We start from the raw sequence: 21,504 nt of genomic DNA, 5'->3' as shown, positions 1-21,504 counted from the left end.
GGCAAAAGTAAAACCTTCAGAACTCGTTTATTGCAAGAAATATGAAAGAATTTTGTATCATATGATGTGAAAATGCCCATAAATGTAAGCAAAAATGTTAAAAAGCCAATATGTAGCATAGTTCAGAAAGTTGACCTGATTGAGCAAAATTAATGTGATTTTTGGATTCAGCACCAAAATGATCCTAAATCAGCTCAAAAAACTTCAACAATAAATTTGTTGTTGACCAGTGTAATCAGTAGGATATTTATCCCGATACAAATCTATATTGACATCTGTCATTATTGTTTTGTATCCCAGACCCCGTTAGAAAAGAAACACCTGAATTCAACATGTCCACATACTTTTGTCCATTTGTGTATGAGTTAGGTAATTATGATATGAGGTTAACGACATATACAATATTGTACACATTTGAGGATTCATCGTCTTTAAGGCCTGGTGAGCGTTGTATAGATAGGCTGCTCCCAGCCAGAGGGAGGACTGTGTGGAGGCGGAGCCAGAGTCAGGCTGTTGATTAGGGGCGTAGTCAAGGGTCCATGGGAAGGATGGAAGTATGGGTACTGGTACAGACTGGCAGGGTATCCAGAAAAGGCCCCGTAGAAGCTCTGTAGATCAGAGGATGAGGAGGATGAAGGGCAGGCACCGGGGTTCAGGGGGGTGTATTCAGGTTGGTGTGGTGGGGGCGGGGGGGTGGAGGAGGCGGAGCACTGGGAGGAGTAGTGGCTAGGGCTCATCTGCTCAGTTTTAATCTGAGGTTTCTGGTCCTCATGGGGCCCGAGGACGTCCCGAGTAGAAGAGGACACCGGCAGTCCACCATGAGAGCCCGGTTTGTGGGTCCAGGTGGGAGCGCTGTGGGAGTGGGAGTGGGAGTGGGTGCATGGGAGGACCAACGATGATCCAGAGAAGCTGCTGTGTCCATGACTGGCATCTGGGGGGGTTAAAACAGCAGAGCGTGGCTGCTGGGGGGCAGGTACTGGTCGAACTCGTGCACGTCAAAGCCATCCATGGTGCTGATGACGTCGGTGCTGAGCTCAGAGATGTCCACGTGGCTGAAGTCGATGTTCTGACGGGTGGGAGGGGCAACAGCGCCGGGGCACGCCTCCACAGGCCGCTGGTATTCATGTTTGACCCCCATGTGGAGGTCAGTTTTGGGGGGGGGGAGGTGTTGGAGGTCCATGTGTCTGACCTGAACAGCAGAACAATGAGAAGACATCCATCTGAAAAATCTCATAAAGTGCATGAAACACAACAAGGTTCTAAGAGTTCTGGATTTTTCATTATAGTTTAGTTTTATTTAGTTTTGACTTTTTTTTCTCTAATTCATTTAGTTTTAATTCGTTTTTAGAGCAGGTTTGCTAGATTTATTAGTTGTCGTTTTTTCTGAATGCTTAGTTTTAGTTTAGTTTCAGTTTTTTCACATATTTTATCTTCCATCCTATTCAAAGAAATCAGTGAGGTGACCCTGGACCCTTTATTTGGGGTGGGGTTAGGGCGGCTCTGACTGAGCACAGACACAACATATGTACAGTACCATGGATACATTCCCTATAGTAGGTTGGAGGGGGTAATGTAGGCGGGGGTGCGATCCATACACAACGTCACTTATGTGAAAACGAAACTGAAACTTTCCATCCTTTGACCGTTGGCCTCCTGACTTCTATACCTCTGTTCTACCGATGATCTGAGACAAAATTTTCACATGTTCTGTCCTATATCAACATTGACAAAGACGAAAACTAAGGGAATTTTATACATAATTTTCATATGTTTTACTTAGTTTTGTAAACACATAATACAGTTTCAGTTAGTTATCGTTTTTTTCTTTTAATTTGAGCTTTTATTTATTTCAGTTACCTAAAATGTTTTTTCAATTTTAGTTTTCGTCATTTCGTTCGTTTTCATTAATAATTACCTTGAAAAACAAGCACAAATGTCTGGTCATAACGTTCACTGTTTTTAAGCAGAATGATTTATTTGACTGATTAATAGGTGCGGTTGACAAAGTATTGATACCAACTGAACTGGACTCCAATAGTGTCAGATCACACATGATCAGTTGATTCTATATTTAATGATGATTCACTTTGAGCTTTACGTTCTAATAAACCAGGTGCATTTATTTATTGATGTTACTATTTAGTATATTAGTGTTTTTATTTCTTTGGTTTAAATCTTAAATTTAACTATTCAATCCAATTAAAATGAAGTTCCATCCACATTTTCTTCAAGACAAAAGTATGTGGACATGTTGAATCCAGGTGTTTGTTTTCCAACAGGGCTCTGGGATACAAAACAATAATGACAAATGTCAGAATATAGTTTGATATTGGGATAAATATCATACTGATTATTAATGTTAATGTTTCTATGTCCAGTCATCATGAACAGTACATCTTACAGCTGTAGACATGATGTGTCCCAATATTTATGTCCATACAGTTTAGAAACATTAATATTTCCTTAAAGTTTAACAGGAGATTTTTCTTCCGCAGTGAGATGAAGAAAGTAGATGGTTAGTTGTGTTACAAAATTTTTATTTACAATCAGAGTACAAAAAATATTTTAGAAATTTAGAGGTAGAACATTTAAAATCATAGACGAGATAAAAAAAAAAAAAATCAATGTTGAGAGAAATGAAGTCAAAGCCATCTCTGAGTCACTTTGGAAGCAACAACAATTGAAACCAAACTAACCAATGCAATGATATTTATCCCAATATAAAACTATATTATGACATTAGTCATTATTGTTTTGTATCCCAGACCCCTGTTAGAAAAGAAACACCTGAATTCAATGTGTCCACATACTTTTGTCCATGTGTATGAGTTAGGTAATGATGCTATGAGGCAAACGGTATGTTTAGGACAGAGGTGTCAAACTCATTTTAGCCCAATATCAAGTGGGCCAGACCAGGAAATAATACCATAATAACTTATAAATAATATCTCCAAATTTTTCTCTTTGGTTTAGTGCAAGAAGTAAAAATGCAGCTTGAAAAGTGTTATATTTGCAAACTATCCTCAAAAAAATTGAATAAGCTGAAATTTCTTTAAAAAAATAAATGAATTTTAACAATATAATGCCTCAGCTTATCATTTAGACATGTGCATTACAACTTACAGATGACAGTGGATCTACAAATACACAAAACATTTACTAACAGGCATCTGGAACTGAAACATACACCCTGTCAAATATACCCTGACACTCTTAACTGTGGGTGTCTCAATAAATTTTGGACTTTGCAAATTCATCCCAAAGGGCAGGATTAAACCGTTCAGAGAACTGTTTTTAGCCCTTGTAGTTTGACACCCCTGGTTTAAGGTCTTAACTCACTCAGGTCTTTGCAAAACAGGTAAATATATAAAATATATTAAATCCGACTGGTGGTCTCACCTGTCCTGTCTGGATGGTAATGCTGGTGGACCTCCGCGGTACCACTCAGCCGGGTCATCCCAGCCTCTGTCTGCTGGTTCAGGCCTGGTCTACACTCCCCTGGACCTGCTCTGGTGCTCTTCCGTCTTCGAGGCTGGTACTTGTAGTCTGGATAGTCTTTCTTGTGCTGTAACCTCAGTCTTTCTGCCTCTTCAACAAAGGGACGCTTCTCAGTTTCAGACAGAAGTCTGAGGATGAGGAACACGGAAGAGCGTGATTTATTTCATAGATAATGAAAATAGATAGATAGATAGATAGATAGATAGATAGATAGATAGATAGATAGATAGATAGATAGATAGATAGATGATAGATAGATAGATAGATAGATAGATAGATAGATAGATATAGATAGATAGATAGATAGAACGATAGATAGAACGAGATAAGATAGATAGATAGAACGATAGATAGAACGATAGAACGATAGAACGATAGATAGATAGATAGATAGATAGATAGATAGATAGATAGATAGATAGATAGATAGATAGATAGATAGAGATATAGATAGAACGATAGATAGAACGATAGATAGAACGATAGATAGATAGAACAATAGATAGATAGATAGATAGAACGATAGATAGATAGAACGATAGATAGATAGAACGATAGATAGATAGAACGATAGATAGATAGACAGACAGATAGATAATATAGATAGATAGATAGATAGATAGATGATAGATAGATGATAGATAGATAGATAGATAGATAGATAGATAGATATAGATAGATAGATAGAAGATGATAGATAGATAGATAGATATAGAACGATAGAACGATAGAACGATAGAACGATAGAACGATAGATAGATAGATAGATAGATAGACGATAGAACGATAGAACGATAGATAGAACGATAGATAGAACGATAGATAGATAGATAGAGATGATAGATAGATAGATAGATAGATAGATAGATAGATAGATAAGATAGATAGATAGATAGATAGATAGATAGATAGATAGATAGAAATCCAAATAAAGCACATCAGTTACACCAAACAACAGGCTTCAAAATTATTGTGATACATCCAATGTTTTTCTTTTGTCTTTACTATATATTTTGTCCTGTCTCAACTTATGTCAAATCAAATCACATCAAGTTTATTGTCATTTTGCTGTGCATACAACAGTGGTGCACACAAGATGAAAAAGCATTTCCCCAGGATCCAAACAAACAACAACTATTACAGCCTTGGAATAATAAATAAGTTAAATACAGAAACTTAAAGTTAAAATACTAACATCAGATAGAAAGTCTCATCATTCTCAATAGTTTTTCTTGTTTTATTTAAACTCACTGTATATTTTAATGTTGAACATTTTGTCATTTTAACCCATAAAGACCCAAACAGGCACAGATGACCAAGACCATCTACAGATGTAAAATGTTTACCACCTGTTCAGCAATTAATCCTGTCAATACATGGAATTAATTGGTGTAAAATACAGTTTGTCATCTTTTCATGTTCATCAGATATGACCCATCTGGACGTTCAGCAGCTCCATAGTGAGGGTGGAAACATCGTCATCTTCTACAACAGGGGTGTCAAACATGCATCCCGGGGCCAAATGTGGTCCACCAAAGGGTCTAGTTCGGCCCCTGGGATGTTTTTGCCAAGTGCAAAAATTCCACAGTCTGGAATATAATTAAGGAAAAGAAATTTTGCTTGAATTAAGGAAAAAATCTTGAATTGAGCCAAAAAATAAAAATAAAAATCTTCAATTAAGTAAAAAAAAATTCTTGAATTAAGCCAAAAAAAATCTCAAATTTAGCAAAAAATCTTCAATTAAGCAAAATAAAACTTCAATTAAGTAAAAACAAATCTTGAATTAAGCCAAAAAATATCTAGAATTAACAACTTAATTTTTTTTCTTCGTTTTAGTGCAAAAAATAACATTAAATTATGAAAATATTTACATTTACAAACTATCCTGAAACAATAAAATGTGAATAACCTGAACAAATATGAACAACCTGAAATGTCTAAAGAAAATTCAGCACAATTTTAATAATTTTTCTTCCTGTTCCTCAGTGTTTAATGTCTTTGTAGATCTGATCCATAATGCACATGTAGAAATGATAAGTTGAGGAATAATATATTAAAATTGCATTAAATTTTCTTACGTTTTTAATTTAAATTTCAGTTTCTTCAGAGTTTTTTTTTTTTTAGATAGTTTATAAAAGTAAGTATTTTCATAATTTAATGGGTTTTTTTTTTACACTAAAACAAAGACAAAAATTTGCAGTCGTCATTATTTATAGGTTATTATGTTATTATTTTTCTGGTCCGGCCCACTGCAGATCAAATTTAGCTGAATATGGAACTGAACTAAAATGAGTTTGACAGCCCTGTTCTACAACAAATTTTCACCAGTAAAACCCATGGAGTTGGATCTGTGACAGTGGATAAACACACTGGGTTTATGTTCACTTAATGAGAGATGTTGTTGCAAAGTCCGTTTTTCTTCAGTTTTCTCTGTTTTTTTTATAATAATGCTTAACTTTAATTTGAGCTTTTTATGATCATCTACATCACAGGTGTCAAACATGCAGCCCGGGGGCCAAATCTGTCCCGCCAAAGGTTCCATTCCAGTCCGCGGGATGAAAGTGCAAAAATGAACCTGAACAGTCCAGGTTGTCCAAATCCTTTTGGTTCAGGTTCCACATACAGACCAATGTGATCTACAGTCAAAAGAACACACAATAACCCAGAAATAATGACCACTACAAATTTTCTTTGTGAAAAATTATGTGGAAAACATTTAAGTGAAAAAAATAACATTACACTGTGAAAATATTTACATTTACAAAACTATTCTTTCACAATAAAATACAAATAAATACAAAAATAAAAACAAAGATGAACAATCTGAAATGTGCAATTTTAACAATATTCTGCCTGTTACTAAATGTGTATGGGACATTGTGTGTAAATGTACATGCATAAATAATAAGTCAAGGCATAATATTGTTCAAATTGCACAAATTTTTCAAATGAAATTTCTGTTTTTTCAGGTTTTTCACATCTTTTTGTAAAATGTAAATATTTTCATAATTTAATTGGGGTTTTTTTTGTACTAAAACAAAAAGAAAAACTTGGATTCGTCATTATTATTTGTTATTAAGTCATTATTTTACTGGTCTGGCCCACTTGAGATCAAATTGGGCTAAATATGGAACTGAACCAAAATGAGTCTGACAGCCCTGATCTACATGATCAGTGAATTAAATATAGTCAACACCTCATTTTCATGGAAAAAGTAAAATACAGAGGATACATTTTGAACCAATGTTGATAAATTGCTTAAAAATAGAGAGAAAAATACATTTGGGAACTGCCACAAAAGTAGCTCTGGTCTTAATGGGTTAATTGTTTTGAATGCTCTTCATGTAGATTTATGAAATGCTCTGTATGATATGGTCTAATCTTAATGAATAGTTTAAAACCACAGATAAGTAGAAAGTTTCCTTCAACTTCCAATTTTCACACAGAACCAAACATTCTCTTCAAAAGAAATAATGATTTGATATTTATCACAACTAGCCGTCTGATATTGACTGATGTGAAAATTTTTGCTGCAATGTGAATTTGGAAATATCAGCTGATCTTAACTGTGTTCAATCCAAAATGCAAACAATAGCCTTATTTTCATGTGAATTATTACTGTAGCAGTTATATGTGGATGGAAACTCTGAAATACACTTCAATTTCGTTTCCTTTCAAAACACTTTCTGATTCCATCAATTGTTGTTTTTTTTTTTTTTTTTTCTGTAATTGTTCTTATTTTAATTTTAATTTACAATAAAATCAGCTTTGATTGTATTTCTTCTATTGGAAGAGTTTGACGCATAATCTGAACAGATTTTTGCATCTGGTCCATGTCACTTATCTGCACACTTATCGTTTTATATTTATTCTTAATACTATTCATGTCATTTTTTGTCACTTGAGCAATTTTTGTCTTTCAGTGTTCTCTTTATTTATTTATTTTTTTAATGCAGTTGATTACTTGTCTTGTGCTGCTGTGACATTTGAATTTTCCCTTAAGGCACAGGTGTCAAACATACGGCCTGGGGGCCAAATCCAGCCCCCAAAGGGTCCGATCCGGCCCATAGGATGAATTTGTGAAATGCAAAAATTACACTCAAGATATAAACAGTCAATGTTAGGGGCCATGTAAAGCTCTACTTTAGTCTCAAGTGGGTCAGATCAGTAAAGTACTATCATAAAACCTACAAATATGGCAATTCCAAATTTTTCCACTGTTTTAGTGGAAAAAAGGGAAATTTCATGAAACTGTTTAAATTTACAAACTAGCCTTTCACAAACATATGAAAAACTAGAAATGTGTTAAGAGAAGTAAGTGCAATTTTACTAATATTCTGCCAGTAACTAAATATTTTGTGTATTTGCAGATCTGTAAGTTGTAAGGCACATTTACAAATGATAAGCAGAGGCAGGATAGAGTTAAAATTCCACTTATTTTTCTTAATAAATTTCAGTTTTTTCATGGTTGTTCATGTTATTCACATTTTTAAAAGGACAGCTTATAGATGTAAACGTTTCCATAATGTAATTTGACTTTTTTCACTATAAAACACATTAAAATGTTTGGAATTGACATTATTTATATAATTACGTTATGATTTTACTGGTCCGGCCCACTTCAGATCATATTGGGGGATATGGCCCCTGAACTAAATGAGTTTGACAGCCCTGCTCTAAAACATAGAGAAAAGTTTGGAACTGACATTATTTCTATATTATGTTGGTCCGGCCCACTTCAGATCAAATTTAGCTGAATGTGGCCCCTGAACTAAAATGAGTTTGACACCCCTGCCTTAAGGAGGTCAAAAAAGTTCATCTTTTTTTTTTTTTTTAATTATTATTATTATTATTTAACAAAAACTATGCAAGAAAAATTCGAAGAACAGCGCAAAAGTTCAGTGGTCATGGAGCAGAGCCCTGCTGCAGGACCGGACTCACCGCCACAGTTTGCCCAGGGTCTTGCTGAGTTCGGCGTTGTGCAGATGGGGGTACTGGTCCGCCAGTTTCCTCCGCGCAGCCTGTGCCCAGACCATGAACGCGTTCATGGGCCGTTTCACGTGCGGTTTGTTCTTCAGCCCTCTCCCCCGTGGCTGGGCACGGGTACCAGAGACCAGTCGTATCCTTTAAGCACCTGCGAGACCGCGTCGCGGATGCAGGCGGGAAAGCGCTCATCCTCTGCGCTGCCCTCTGGTTTGTGCGTATTTGCGCGCGCTGGCCCCGGGGCCTCGGAGCCTCCTGGAGAACCCGGGGACTCTGAATCCGATCCATGTGGGGACATGGAGGTGTCTGTCCCCGCTGGGCTGAACGGCTGGTCGGTCAGGGTCTTGTTCTCTTCGTTCATGTTTGTCTAGTGTACAACTGTGTTCCCACTCTCAGTGCGTAAAGGCGCACAGCTCTGTGCGAAAACTTTCACCATTAACTCACTTCAGCTCTTACCTTTCTTGTCTTGGTCTTTGACATTCCTTTACGTGTTCTCCTCCAAATCCAGGCAAAGTTTGAACAGCTGTTTTCTTTTTAACACTCTGACTCCCTGAATCACTCCACCCCTCTGGTCTTATTGGCTTTAAGGCAGAGTTTCCTCCCAACGAGACCTGGGGATGGGCCAGGAGTTCAACCCACCCATGTGCGGATTGCATAGTGGTGTGACGTTCACGAACGAATCGAATCTTTTGAGCAGCTCTTTGAAACGAACGATGGGAATCGTGTCTTTGTAAAGAGCCGTTCATTTTATTTATTTATTTATTTATTTTAAGGAGGGAGTGTCCGATTGCCTGTCAATTTAGCGTCACTGGGGAGGCTTTATATACAGAGTAGAAGTGAGAAAACTCCTGATGTTTGATCATTTTGACATTTACATTAGAGATATCAGGTATTTTGCAATGTTACTTGAAGTATTTTATTTGCACTACAGTTTGTTAGGTATTTAACAACTGTAACTGCAGTGATTAATCACTGTTGTGTTTTGTGCAATTTTTTGTTTACACATTTATTGTTCTTGTTTTGAGGAGAAAAATGTTATTTCATAAGAAAATGTTTTATTTACTTCTTCATTTTTATTCTACAGACTAGTCCACATAATGTACCGTGGTGTTTTTTTGTCAAATTCCATCATTTGTCTAATGTCGCCTCTCAGGTCATGTATTTAGCCCACACATTTGAACTAACTATTCTTTTTTACGGTAAGATATTTACTGCTGCACCAATTAAACACCTTTAAAATGTAATGTCAATCATCACATGTAGCCTATTTAGTCATTAAAATTTTGGTGTTTCAAAATAATGCAAAAAACATAAAAGCCAGTCTTTTGAACGGCTCTTTTCAGTGAACGACTCCTGATTGAACGACTCCCTTCAAAGAGCCAACAGTCCCATCACTAGTATTGCAGTGGTTTAAAACAGTTTTAGTGACACTCTTGGTTTTCATCTAATAGAGCATCTAAAAGTATTGTCACGCCTCAAATCATAAAGTTTTACTTCAGTGAGGTAAAGAATCCCCATTAAATAACTCACTGTTCGGATCCATCTAACAGGGAAATGCAAACTGCACCTACTTCATCTGACAGAAGGTTCACAAATAGATTTTTCAATGCTATTAAAATAACAAAAACTCATATAAAAATCCAACAGAATTTATATAAATGAGTGCATGGAACTAATAAAATGAAAAAAATAAACAATAAATAAATATTAGTAGTCTTTACATAAAGTTTAATTACATTACAGTGCTGCACTAAGTTTATTTATTTAGTTTATTAGTTTGGTCCCCATTAGCTGCTGCACACCACAGCAGCTCCTCTTCCTGGGGTCATTAACCACATAAAAACAAAGCACCGCAATTTCCCACAACTCACTCAACAAACAGGATGTACATACAGTCAACACAACACAAAAATCAACAACAGCACACAAACAAAAAATTTCAATAACAATAGAAATACTAACAACAGGAAAAAAAGAATAAATAAACCAAAAACAGAAACAAAAAATAAAACATAAAATAAAAACAGCTCCACAACAAACAAAAAAACAAACTATCTAGATGACGTCACTACAGGATGTGCAATAGCTCAGACAGTTATTCTTGGGGTTCTTTTTATGTGAACATTCTTCTAATTTTTGGTCCAAAATTGAAAATTATCATATCTAAAAGTAACAATAAAATAAATACAACATCCCAAAATGTAATTACTTATTTTAAACATAATACTAACAATCTAGAATTTATTGTAAATTTGTTCATATTATTTGGAAAATTTCATATACATAAAAACAAATATACTAAAACACTCCCAAATTTTAAAATCTTCCTATTAGAATTTGGAAATTATATTAAATCTTTAGAACTCATTTATAATAATAAAACAAAAGCACTAACACCTTGGTTATTTATAAACAAATGTTTTAATACTGACTGAAGTCTCTGTTGCATTATTTATCTATCTATCTATCTATCATCTATCTATCTATCTATCTATCTATCTATCTATCTATCTATCTATCTATCTATCTATCTATCTATCTATTTATTTATATTGTCAGAATTATAATTTTTTATTTATTTACTTTTTTTTTTTTTTTTTACTATTATTTATATATTATGCTTTGCATTTTTAAATCTATGCATTATTTCTTAAACTTATATGTTCAAATGCTTTTTCCCTTTTGACATCTTGTTTGTTTAAAATGTTGTACTGTATACTCAAATGTTGTTAATAAAATTGGAAAAAAACAAAAAACAAACAGTAATTCTTGGGTAAATATGACAATTCTCAACCTTTTAGAAAAACTTGGTGGTAAAATTAAAAACAATGAGGTTGTTTAAAAGACTTTTTTTTAATGCTATAAACATTCATTCATAAACAATTCAGTATCCTTGTACACCTACTACAATATTACCGTTAACATCTGGGAACTTTTGCGCATGCGTGTGGTCACATGACCGTGAGACCCGTCAACATGGCGGCGGCCACTGATAGCTCAGAGAGCTCTGTCAGGAAGAGACGAGTTTATTCCAGCAAGGCAGAGTCAGAAACAGAAGCAGACAGCAGCAAAGACAATGCCGAAACCAGCAGCAAACATACCGGGAAAGAAAAGCGACTCGGTTCGGTCCGGCCCGGGACGTACTGGCTGACCCGGGTCGTCCTGCTGCGGTCCGTGGCCTTTATTTACTGTAAGAACATATGCTGATATTTCCCCTGTCCTGTGCCTCGTAGTCAGTCAGGTCTTCCACATTTGTTGACAGGTGTCCTGTAATGAAAGGAACTGGGGTTAATTAGGAATTAGAATAAAAAGCCTGTGTTAAATGCTAATTCAGGGGTGTCAAACTCATTTTAGCTCAGGTTCTCCCATTCAGCCCTATTTGATCTCAAGTGGGCCGGACCAATACAATAATAACATAATAACCTATAAATAATGACAGCTTTTCCTCTTTAAGTGCAATAAAAACATAAAATTTTGAAAATCTTAATTTACAAATATTCACAAAAATGTGAATAACCTGAAAAAAGTGAAATTTTGTAAGAAAAAGTCAGTACAATTTTAACAATATTGTGCCTCAACGTATCATTTATGCATGTGCATTACACACAATGTTACACAAACGTGGTAACAGGCATAATATTGTTAAAATTTTGAAGTTGGAACTAAATAAGAAATAATTTCTACTAGTATTACATCACAGTTTATTGTTAACACAACTTACAGATCACAGTGGATTTTCCAATCCATCTTTCGAAGCATCACAAAACATTTAGTAACAGACAGAATATTGGACAAATTGCACATAATATTCTTAAAACATTTCGGTGTTCATATTTGTTCAGGTTATTCACATTTATATTGTATAAGATAGTTTGTAAATGTAAATATTTTCATAGTGTTACTGCTTACTTTTTTCACATTAAATGAAGAAGAAAATTGTAGTTTATTATTTGTAGATTATGCTATTATTTTACTAGATCACATTGGTCTGTATGTGGAACCTGAACTAAAACAAGTTTGACACCCTTTGATTGTTAACACCGTCAGTGTAAGTTTTGGCCTGTGGGCCACATGTTTTACACCGCTGTACTAACTGGTGTACTGCAAGTTATTGGTATTACAAGTTACTAATACTTATGAATATTGCAATCTTTTAATTATACTGTTTAATAAATATAACGTTCCATGTCATGGTGACAGTGGTGAAATGTAAATGCATACTTGGATGTTTCAATTTCATTCTACTTTCTACTTCTACCCACTGCTTATCAGAGGTTAATATCGTACTTTTTAGTCTCTTTCATTAATCTGACAGCTGTAGCTACAACCATGTGCTAATCCTCTTCTTGTCCATTGACAACCACATTTATCCAGATGTCTTGGTTTTGACAGTTTATGATAAACTGAAGGATGAAACTGGGGAAATTCTCCCTCTTTAAGATCAGCAATCCCACATAAGCTTTGAAATGCATTGACAAAAAGCTCAGATGAAAAGCTCAATCAGTGGTACATGATGGAACCAAAATGTATTTCCCCAGGTCTTGGTGTTTGTTAGCATGAGAAAGATAAATGGATAAAATATAAAATAAAATATAGAAAAGGTAAATAGGGTAGAATAAAAACTACCATAAAATATGCAAAAAATAATGAAATTATTTTTTAGTTTGTATAAAGTTATACAGCATGAAGCAACGGTGCAGTTTAAAGTGATAGTAGATGTAGCAGCAGCAACAGTGAAAGCTGAAAACGTGTGAGCTCATGCAAACTTTAGGATGAAAACTTATAGAATATATAATGCATGCCTGTAGAAAATATTACAAATGTGCTCAACCTGAAACACACACTGCAGTAAAGTGAACCTAAACACATTATAATTTTACTGCGCAGTGACAACTTTTAATGGTTTACACTTTGATGTAAAGTTTTGCTAATATATTGTTAGTATTCCTGGAGCATTCTGACTGTAGAAAGTACTCACAGCGTCGTATTTTCACTGTGTGAAAGTGATTATGTTAAGGATTTGGAGCCTGCTTCTACCACTGAAGTGTAATAATTATTGAATACTAAATATCCCACCTTTGTATAGTAAGGGCTAAAAGTTTCAGGAACTAAGTCCGTCTGTCATTTTAACACACACACACATTGAACACTTTTCTAACTTTTTTGAGGTCTGCAGCTGCAATCCTGCTTCAGTTTTCCATTTTCTTCATAAAATCATGACTCTGTGCCATATAGTCTTTGGTGTCAACTAAATTAATTTGTACTAAATTTGTTGATGTGGAGTACAGTCCACCCTACTAGGCCAAGGCCAGTAAGTTGAATTAATTTGATTAATCAAAGCTTTGCTCTCTGAAAATTGTATATTGCTAATTGAAATTATTCCTCTGAGATATATTTTTTGTTTAACCTGTTTTCTTTCTTAGACATAAGTTTTTTTTTTTTTTAATCTTTTTTTTTCTCCAAAGTGCTTTTATTGACTTTTATCATTGTAACAATCATAACTGTAAAGAGCATAAAATATTACAACATAGTTATCTAACCCCAGTCTGAGTCCCAACTCTAATGTCCCTCATACTCCAACCAAAACTATCAACTCACACATCCAAAATAAATACATAAATGAATAGATAAAATAAAATAAACAGACAAATAAAAAAGAACGAAAGAAACTATCCTTAGTTACAATGAGCATCCATCTTTTCGCTTAAAAGATAAGACAATCTGTCACATTCTCTCACATTGGTTTTCTTTTGTAACTTAAATCTTTATTGAGTTTTATAGTACGTTGTGTAGAATTTGGCTGCATTGCCTCTTGTGTCATATCTTATTTTCTCTGATGCAATAGTTCATAAGGTCTCTTTAATCCAGAGGTTGAATGTTGGGGGATTTCTGTTTTTCCATTTCAGTAGAATGAGCCGATGAGGTATTAATGTTGTGTAGGCAGTGATGTTCTAAAGTTCTTGCAGAGGTGTGTATTTTGTGGAATCGCTCCAAATATCAGAGTAGCCTACATTACATAATTTGCCATTTTAAATCTGAATTTGAATAATATCTTGTCTTCCATTCATGTAGCCAGGAAACAATTGATTAAAATTGTAAATTGTCCATATTCATTGAAATAGATCAATATGTCATTTTTGCCCACATCACCCAGTTTCACCTCCCCTGATGGCGTTCCTGTGACAACCATGACTGTTTTTGATTATGTGTGAATATTTTGGAATTATGTGTGGATCCTCCCTGTGAAACATGTGAAACTGTACTAATGTTGCCTTTGCGAGATGACAATTGAGTTGAACTCTTTTTGTCTTTTTATTTGTAGTTGTGGCGTTCAGCGTTGCATATAATCAGAATAAACAGCTGATCGGTGAGCGTGGCCTGATGCCATGTAAGAGCTACCTCAACAGTGTCAAACGGTATGTTGGGGGAAAGATAGGTGTGGCCGCCCTGACCTACAACCCTTCTATCCTCTGGTTCATGGACTGACCGACATGGATGCCAACCTGGACCTCATTGCCTGGTGGCATGGTGCTTTCAGGGTTTGTCCTGCTGACTGGGATGGCCAATATGATCATCATGGGTACACTGTGGGTGCTTTACCACTCCCTGGTCAATGTGGGACAGCTGTGGTGAGTCTAATTTTTATGACCTGATTCAGTCTCTTCATTTAATTGTCAAATAACGCTTCAGATGTCAGTGTTACCGCATTTGCGTTTCTGTTTTCTTTTAGGTATCGTTTGGGTAAGTGAACCTCTGCTTCGCAAATTCCACCAAGGGTTTTTTCTTCCTTCAGCGTAAGAAGATGACAAGTAAATACAAAGAATTACTGTGAGACACACAGGTTTTGATATTGTAATTTGTTGTAATTTCTTTTTTAGTAAATTTTACCTAATGAAACCCCCCAGCTTCAAATCCTACATCCTTAATCTGTAGAGTCCTGAGCAGTCATAACGTTCTGAACAATGATGTGTGAAGTGGTAATCATAGTGATTATTTTATTACATACCACCTGTTAATTAGATTAGATAGAACTTTATTGATCCTTGTGCAGAGCCCTCAGGAAAATGAGGTTCCAATATCAGCCATAAACAGTGACTATACACACAAGAAATACCACAAGAAATAACAAAACAATACCTATAAAAACTGTAAACAATTGCAATTGCACATTGGAAAGTACTAGTAGAAACTAGTGGCAAATTAAGTAATAATAAAGTAGTTGTGTTAATAATAATTATAATAATAATACTATCTTATTATGTTATAATCCTCTTACAGTCGAAATATGCACAATATGTATATGTGTATATCTATATTATAAAAGCCAAGTGGCCTCTGTGTGCGTGTGTGTGTGTCTGTGGATTCATACAAAATCCGGAAGAGCCGTGTGTTGCAGTTGTCATAAATATGTATTTTTGGTCAGACAGTCAAGGAAGACAGTAGCGAAAACTGCAAGTGATGGGACCAATATTTTGGGGGATATTAATAATTTTGGAATACAATAGCCTAACAATCACATTGCAATGGCCAGAACACCGGTGGTGGTGACTACTGGACAAATGTGATACAACATGCATGAATGCACAACAGTACAAAAACTACCACATCTAGAATGGGTCAATGCCTTAGCGTGTGTATATACTCAGCACCATTAAAACGTATGGTCCAAACATGTGGTGCAGTTTCCAGAAAATGATTTACTCAGGGGCCTATTTTGTATATGTTGCTCACGAGATGAGTAACGCAGTTAACAGCTGTATTTTTTTTCATTCCCAACGCGCACAACATCAGCGTCTTGGACTAACCCCTAATGTTGGACATTGAGTCGAATTCGCTTTCTACAGGGGTGTCAAACTCATTTTGGTTCAGGGGCCACATTCACCCCAATATGATCTCAAGTGGGCCGGACCAGTAAGATAATAACAATGGAAAAAAGTTAAATTACATTATGATAATTTTTTACATTTACGTTTCCTTAAAAATCTGAATAACATGAACAACTTGAATGTCTTAAGAAAAACAAATGCAATTTTAACAATATTCTGCCTAGTTTATCAGTTTATCATTTACACATGTGCATTACAACTTACATTATTATTACAAATACACAAAACATTTAATAACAGGCAGAATATTGCTAAAATTGCATTTACTTCTCTTAAGACATTTCAGGTTGTTCATATTTGTTCAGGCTATTCACATTTTTGTAAAAGAAATAATTTGTTAATGCACACATTTTCATGCAATTTTATTTTTTTATACTAAAACAAAGATAAAATCTGCTGTTGTCATATTTATCAGTTGTTATGATACTATTTTACTGGTCTGACCAATCGAGATCTAATTGGTTTATATGTGGAACCTGAAATAAAATTGTTTTTACACCATTGATTGTTAATATCTTCAGTGTAATTTTTGCATTTCAAAATTCATCCTAGGGGCCAGATTGGACCCGTTGGCGGGCCGGATTTGGCCCCGGGCCGCATGTTTGACACCTGTGGCTATACAGTCACACTTAACTGGTAATTTTAGGTGAGGTCAATAGCCTATAGATAGGCAGCAAAGAAAACACCAAAATGTTTTTGCCAGCTCAAAATACCACGATTTACCATACAACAGAGAGAACGTGCTATGGCATGTTATGAGCAGGTCTGAGCCGTGGTGAAGTCGCTCACCGTCTGCGCTGTACAATCAGTCGTCTGAGTGCCAGATCGGTGCCAGACCAGATCGGATCAGATCCCTCAGGACCGGATCATAAAAGTTGTCAGTTCCATGCGTCATCGCTGCACTGCTTGTTTAGAAGCCAGAGGTGGACACACTCGATATTGAATGATGGCACTTTCAAATTCTGAGTACCTGTATTCAGTGACTGAAGAAACATGTTAAGTTGATCACAATTTGTCCACAATTCATTCTCTAATGACCAGTGTTTCCATCTTTAATTTGAAGGTAACCCCAAACCAATTATTTTAATATATCTCCAAATATCCATATTATTCTGACCTGTTCGTTTTTAATGGTGCTAAGTATAAAGTGGTAACGTAATAGTAGTCATAACAAAATATATGATATTGAATAATATAAGTATGTAAGTAATAATAATAATAATAACAATAATAACACTAACAATGATAGTAAAATGGGTGGGATATACACTGTTGCCCATCAAATTGGAACAATTTTGTTTTCAGACACATTCCTCTTTTTATTCCTATTTATACACGTCAGGTAAATCACCTTTGACCAGGTCCAATGATTCCATACTGAGTTCAGTTACACTTTATCTATTAAGAATAAATCACATTATCACAATCATTTCATCAGAAGAGGTAAATATATTTTAAACCAAGTTTATGGGCAACAGTTTATGAGGCACCAAGTGAACATTTAGTCCTCAAACTTGATATGTTGGAAGAGAAAAAAATAGGTGGCGTACGGGACTGAATGACTTTGGGTCACTGTGATGGTCAGATAACTGGGGTTAGAGCATCCCCCAAAGATATGCAGGTCTAGTTTGGTGTTCTCCATCTACCATGTTCTAAAGTAGAACTATGTGATCTCAGTCCATTTCAGCATCTGTGGGTGTGTTAGGCAAAAAATCCCATGCATGGAGGCCCCACATCACCAATTCCAGGACTTTCAAGACTCCCAGTACCACAGCAAGACCTTCAGAGGGTTCGATGGAGCCCAAGTCTTGGATAAGAGCTGTTTTGTTTTTTTTTTTTACACTGAAACTGTGAATTTCATAATATTAAGCAAGGGCTATTAACTATGTTTCCAGTTAGGTTCAGCTGAGTTGACCTTCCTTAGACCACTTCAGACCGAAAACACTCAACAAGACCTGCAGCTTTAGGGACGCTCTGATCCAGTCATGTGACCATCAGAGTTTTGTCATTGTCAGATCCTTAAACTGCCTTAAACTGTTTTGCTGTTTCACACTTGAAGGACTAAACATTCACTGACTGCCTAATGTAGCTCAACCACTGAAAGCTGCCACTGTTACCAAGATATTGAACATTATGACCATTTCACCTGCTAGTGGTCACAATGGTATGGTTAATTGGTGAATAAATATATGCATAGAGTTCATACAGGCTGCTTTTGAGTATTATTATCTGTGTACAGGATATACAGCAGTGGTTCCAACCTTTTTGGCTCATGACCCCATTTTAACATCACAAATTTCTGGCGACCCCAAATATTCAAAACGGAGATATTTTCTTGCTAAAATTAATTTGTTTTTGATCATGTAATAGTTTGCTATACTATGTTGCAATAAACATTAATTTTGGATGACATTTAGTCTATATAATGTATATTATTATGGACAGAGGCAGTAAATCCAGGTGTAGATTACTGCACAAAGTGAGAATTTGATTTTCCTTGGTCAGGATATGTACAGTCAGTCCAGTTTGGATTTACAAGGCTGACAATTAATACTGAACAAACAAGAACTCAAACTATGAATTATGAAAGAGCTGCAGCATCTGAAACCGACCACAATGAACATTTGACAGCTTCAGAGTTTGTCATGTCTTTAATGTATTGTGATTGTCTCTCTCAACTCACCATATATTTTCTATTAGGAAGTTTTTATTTAATCAATTACTAGAAATTTCAGGCAACCCCATTTGAATTCCAGGTGACCCCACGTGGGGTCCCGACCCCAAGGTTGAAAAACACTGGTATACAGTGTTTATTTCTTCCCATACCCCATGTTTTTTTTTCATGCTCTTTTTGAGACACTGCAGATTTTTATATCCTAGAAATCAAGTTTCAGGGATATAATGGTTTTACCCTGACTACCACTGGATCCGCTGCTGCTGGATATCCTTGGTGTGAACGCGATACCTAGGACAGATTGGTTGGATTTCTTCTCCCTTGATAACCAACATAGGGGACCCCTAGTGGAAGATCCCTATTGGTTCAGCTTCTATAAGTCATCCAAATGGGGGCGCTTAAGTTGAAAATCAGTTTTTTGGACATAAATCAAACAATAGTAGGCTAATTGAGATCAAATTTGGTTCAAATCGATCGTCTTACAAACGTCCATTTTCTGTCTACCATCCAGCGTTCATATGATGTCATTTTCATTCACTAGTTTTGTGGGGAAAATTGGTTCTCTGACCATTATTCTGCCACTATCAGGTCAATGTAGCTCAAATTGAGTTCATATGGATTGCTTAACAACTATTGTGGATAAATTTATATATAGCAGAGGATTGGGGGATTTCGGGGATATACCCTTGCTGTCAGCCCCTGACAGGATAAGCCTTGTTTTTAAGTTGCTTTCAACAGTAATCACAAGAATGTAGTTTATGCTTAAATGTCCATAACAAAAATGTTGAAAACCTGAGTCAATCAAGGCACATTTTATTTTAAAGATATGCATCTATTGTTGATAACTCAAAGAAAACAAGTGCCACTTTGGGTCAGAGATGTAAGCAAACACACAAAAACTGGAAAACGCCTTCTATTAAAAACCAACAACCATTACCCTATCATAAATGTAAGGGTAGAGGGAGAGGACAGACGTGTGTAGTGTCAATCTGAGGTTCCTTATTGGGCTCTGGTCCACATAAGTGGCGAGGTCAGTGGCAGTTCTGTGATTGGTTAATGATGCTTTGTAGTCAGAGACGCCGGGCCACTGTCTGTGGTTGGGTTGAGTTGTGGCTTCAGTTTCTCTTCTTTTCTTCTGCTTACCATGTTTCTTCACAAATACTCTTTGGACTTATTATAGCTCCATGGCTGACGGTGCAGATTTGTGATTGTTAAAAACCAGAGGGCAGGGGGTTTGGAGTTGGAGACATTAGTTTCTCAAACAGAGGAGGCATACATGTTCACTTCTACTGTGGTATAAGTTAGCATTTGATGCTTTCTATACTTTTTAGTGTTATGCCCAACTCGTATGAGAGCATAGCAAAGGAAGGGAAGGTCTGCACAATGACAATTAAAGGTAATGTAACTTTAATAAAGATAACTCAAATCCAACTTACTCAGGTGAAAAAATCAATAATCCGTGGTGAGGTGTTGGGTGTGTGGATGCATATGAAGTTGAAGAAACCAAAGAACCAAACAAACATAACCAAAGTCAAACGGCCATGCTGGGAGCCCAGGTGTCACCAGCCATGCAGGAGGGAGAGAGAGACATCTTTGTTTCCAAGACTCTTATATAGGGTCTGGTCAGGCGTGTGGAACGAGTGGGCGGAGCCGACCAGAGCTAAAATGGAGGAGTACGAAGAGAACAGACAAAATGGCCGACAGCCATCGCATAGTATTAGTGTTTTGTGTCATATTATTCAGATTTTTTTAGTCATACCTTGTTTAGTTTGGACTTTTCAGTTTAATCCGACCCACATTTGCAGGTATGAATGCTCCTCAGACCACAGTGTGGACTAAACCACTGATCAGAAGACATAGTCTCCATCATGGTTTGGTTCATTTACAGTGTGAAAACCAAGGGCCAAGGACCTTGGATCCAAAAAGAAGCCAATACAGATGTGTCTTAAAGTTATAATACCACCAACAGCCACTAGTGTTTACATTTACAGTGAAATTCTCTGTTAAAATATAAAGTCAGTAACATTCTTTCACAAGTCATTCTAGTTTCATTTGTTTTATTTGAATCCTCTAATAAGTGATTTGGTCTGTTCATCAGATCTGAGGTCAAATAGAGTGAGCTGGACTTTTTATTTACAGGGTTTACACGGGCGCTTGAAATCCTTGAAAATGCTTGATTTTCATGTTGTGTTTTCAAGGTCTGAAAAGTGCTTGAATTTTAGTTCTGTGATGTGATTGACTGAGTTTTATTATTAACTCTGCCAGGTTAGATGGCAAGCCAAAGCTACTTACAGAGAGGTGTATATTTTAAAAAATTAAACTTTGTCAAAAAAGAAAATTGACCAAAACGACCCCAGTTTAGCTCAACACCAGAACATATGTACATGATTCGAAGGGGATGAGTTACATCTGCTACAGGAATCGCTAACAGACAGGTATCAAATGTTTGCATTCCTTATTACA

At 35.9% G+C, this 21,504-nt stretch overlaps 2 protein-coding genes across 2 annotated transcripts in view; one reads left to right on the top strand and one right to left on the bottom strand.

Annotated features, from left to right (window-relative positions):
• Window positions 1–249: 249 nt before the first annotated feature.
• Window positions 250–8,883, bottom strand: LOC115416801 (transcription factor Sox-8-like). Its single transcript, XM_030130678.1, is given in 6 exon segments — window positions 250–955; window positions 958–1,160; window positions 1,162–1,189; window positions 3,400–3,626; window positions 8,440–8,584; window positions 8,587–8,883. Coding segments are annotated over 6 exon segments (1,383 nt in total). The 5' UTR covers window positions 8,843–8,883; the 3' UTR covers window positions 250–431.
• A 6,196-nt stretch (window positions 8,884–15,079) lies between these two features.
• LOC115416802 (lipase maturation factor 1-like) overlaps window positions 15,080–21,504 on the top strand; it is a 42,605-nt gene continuing 36,180 nt past the window's right edge. The window contains 1 exon segment of the mRNA XM_030130680.1: window positions 15,080–15,110. Coding sequence (XP_029986540.1) covers window positions 15,095–15,110 — 16 coding nt within the window. The 5' untranslated portion in view covers window positions 15,080–15,094.

Source organism: Sphaeramia orbicularis, unplaced genomic scaffold (genome assembly GCF_902148855.1).
Source record: "Sphaeramia orbicularis unplaced genomic scaffold, fSphaOr1.1, whole genome shotgun sequence".
NCBI lineage: Eukaryota > Metazoa > Chordata > Actinopteri > Kurtiformes > Apogonidae > Sphaeramia > Sphaeramia orbicularis.
The sequence above is the reverse complement of the archived record's forward strand: the minus strand, read 5'-3'. Positions and strand labels throughout refer to the sequence as shown.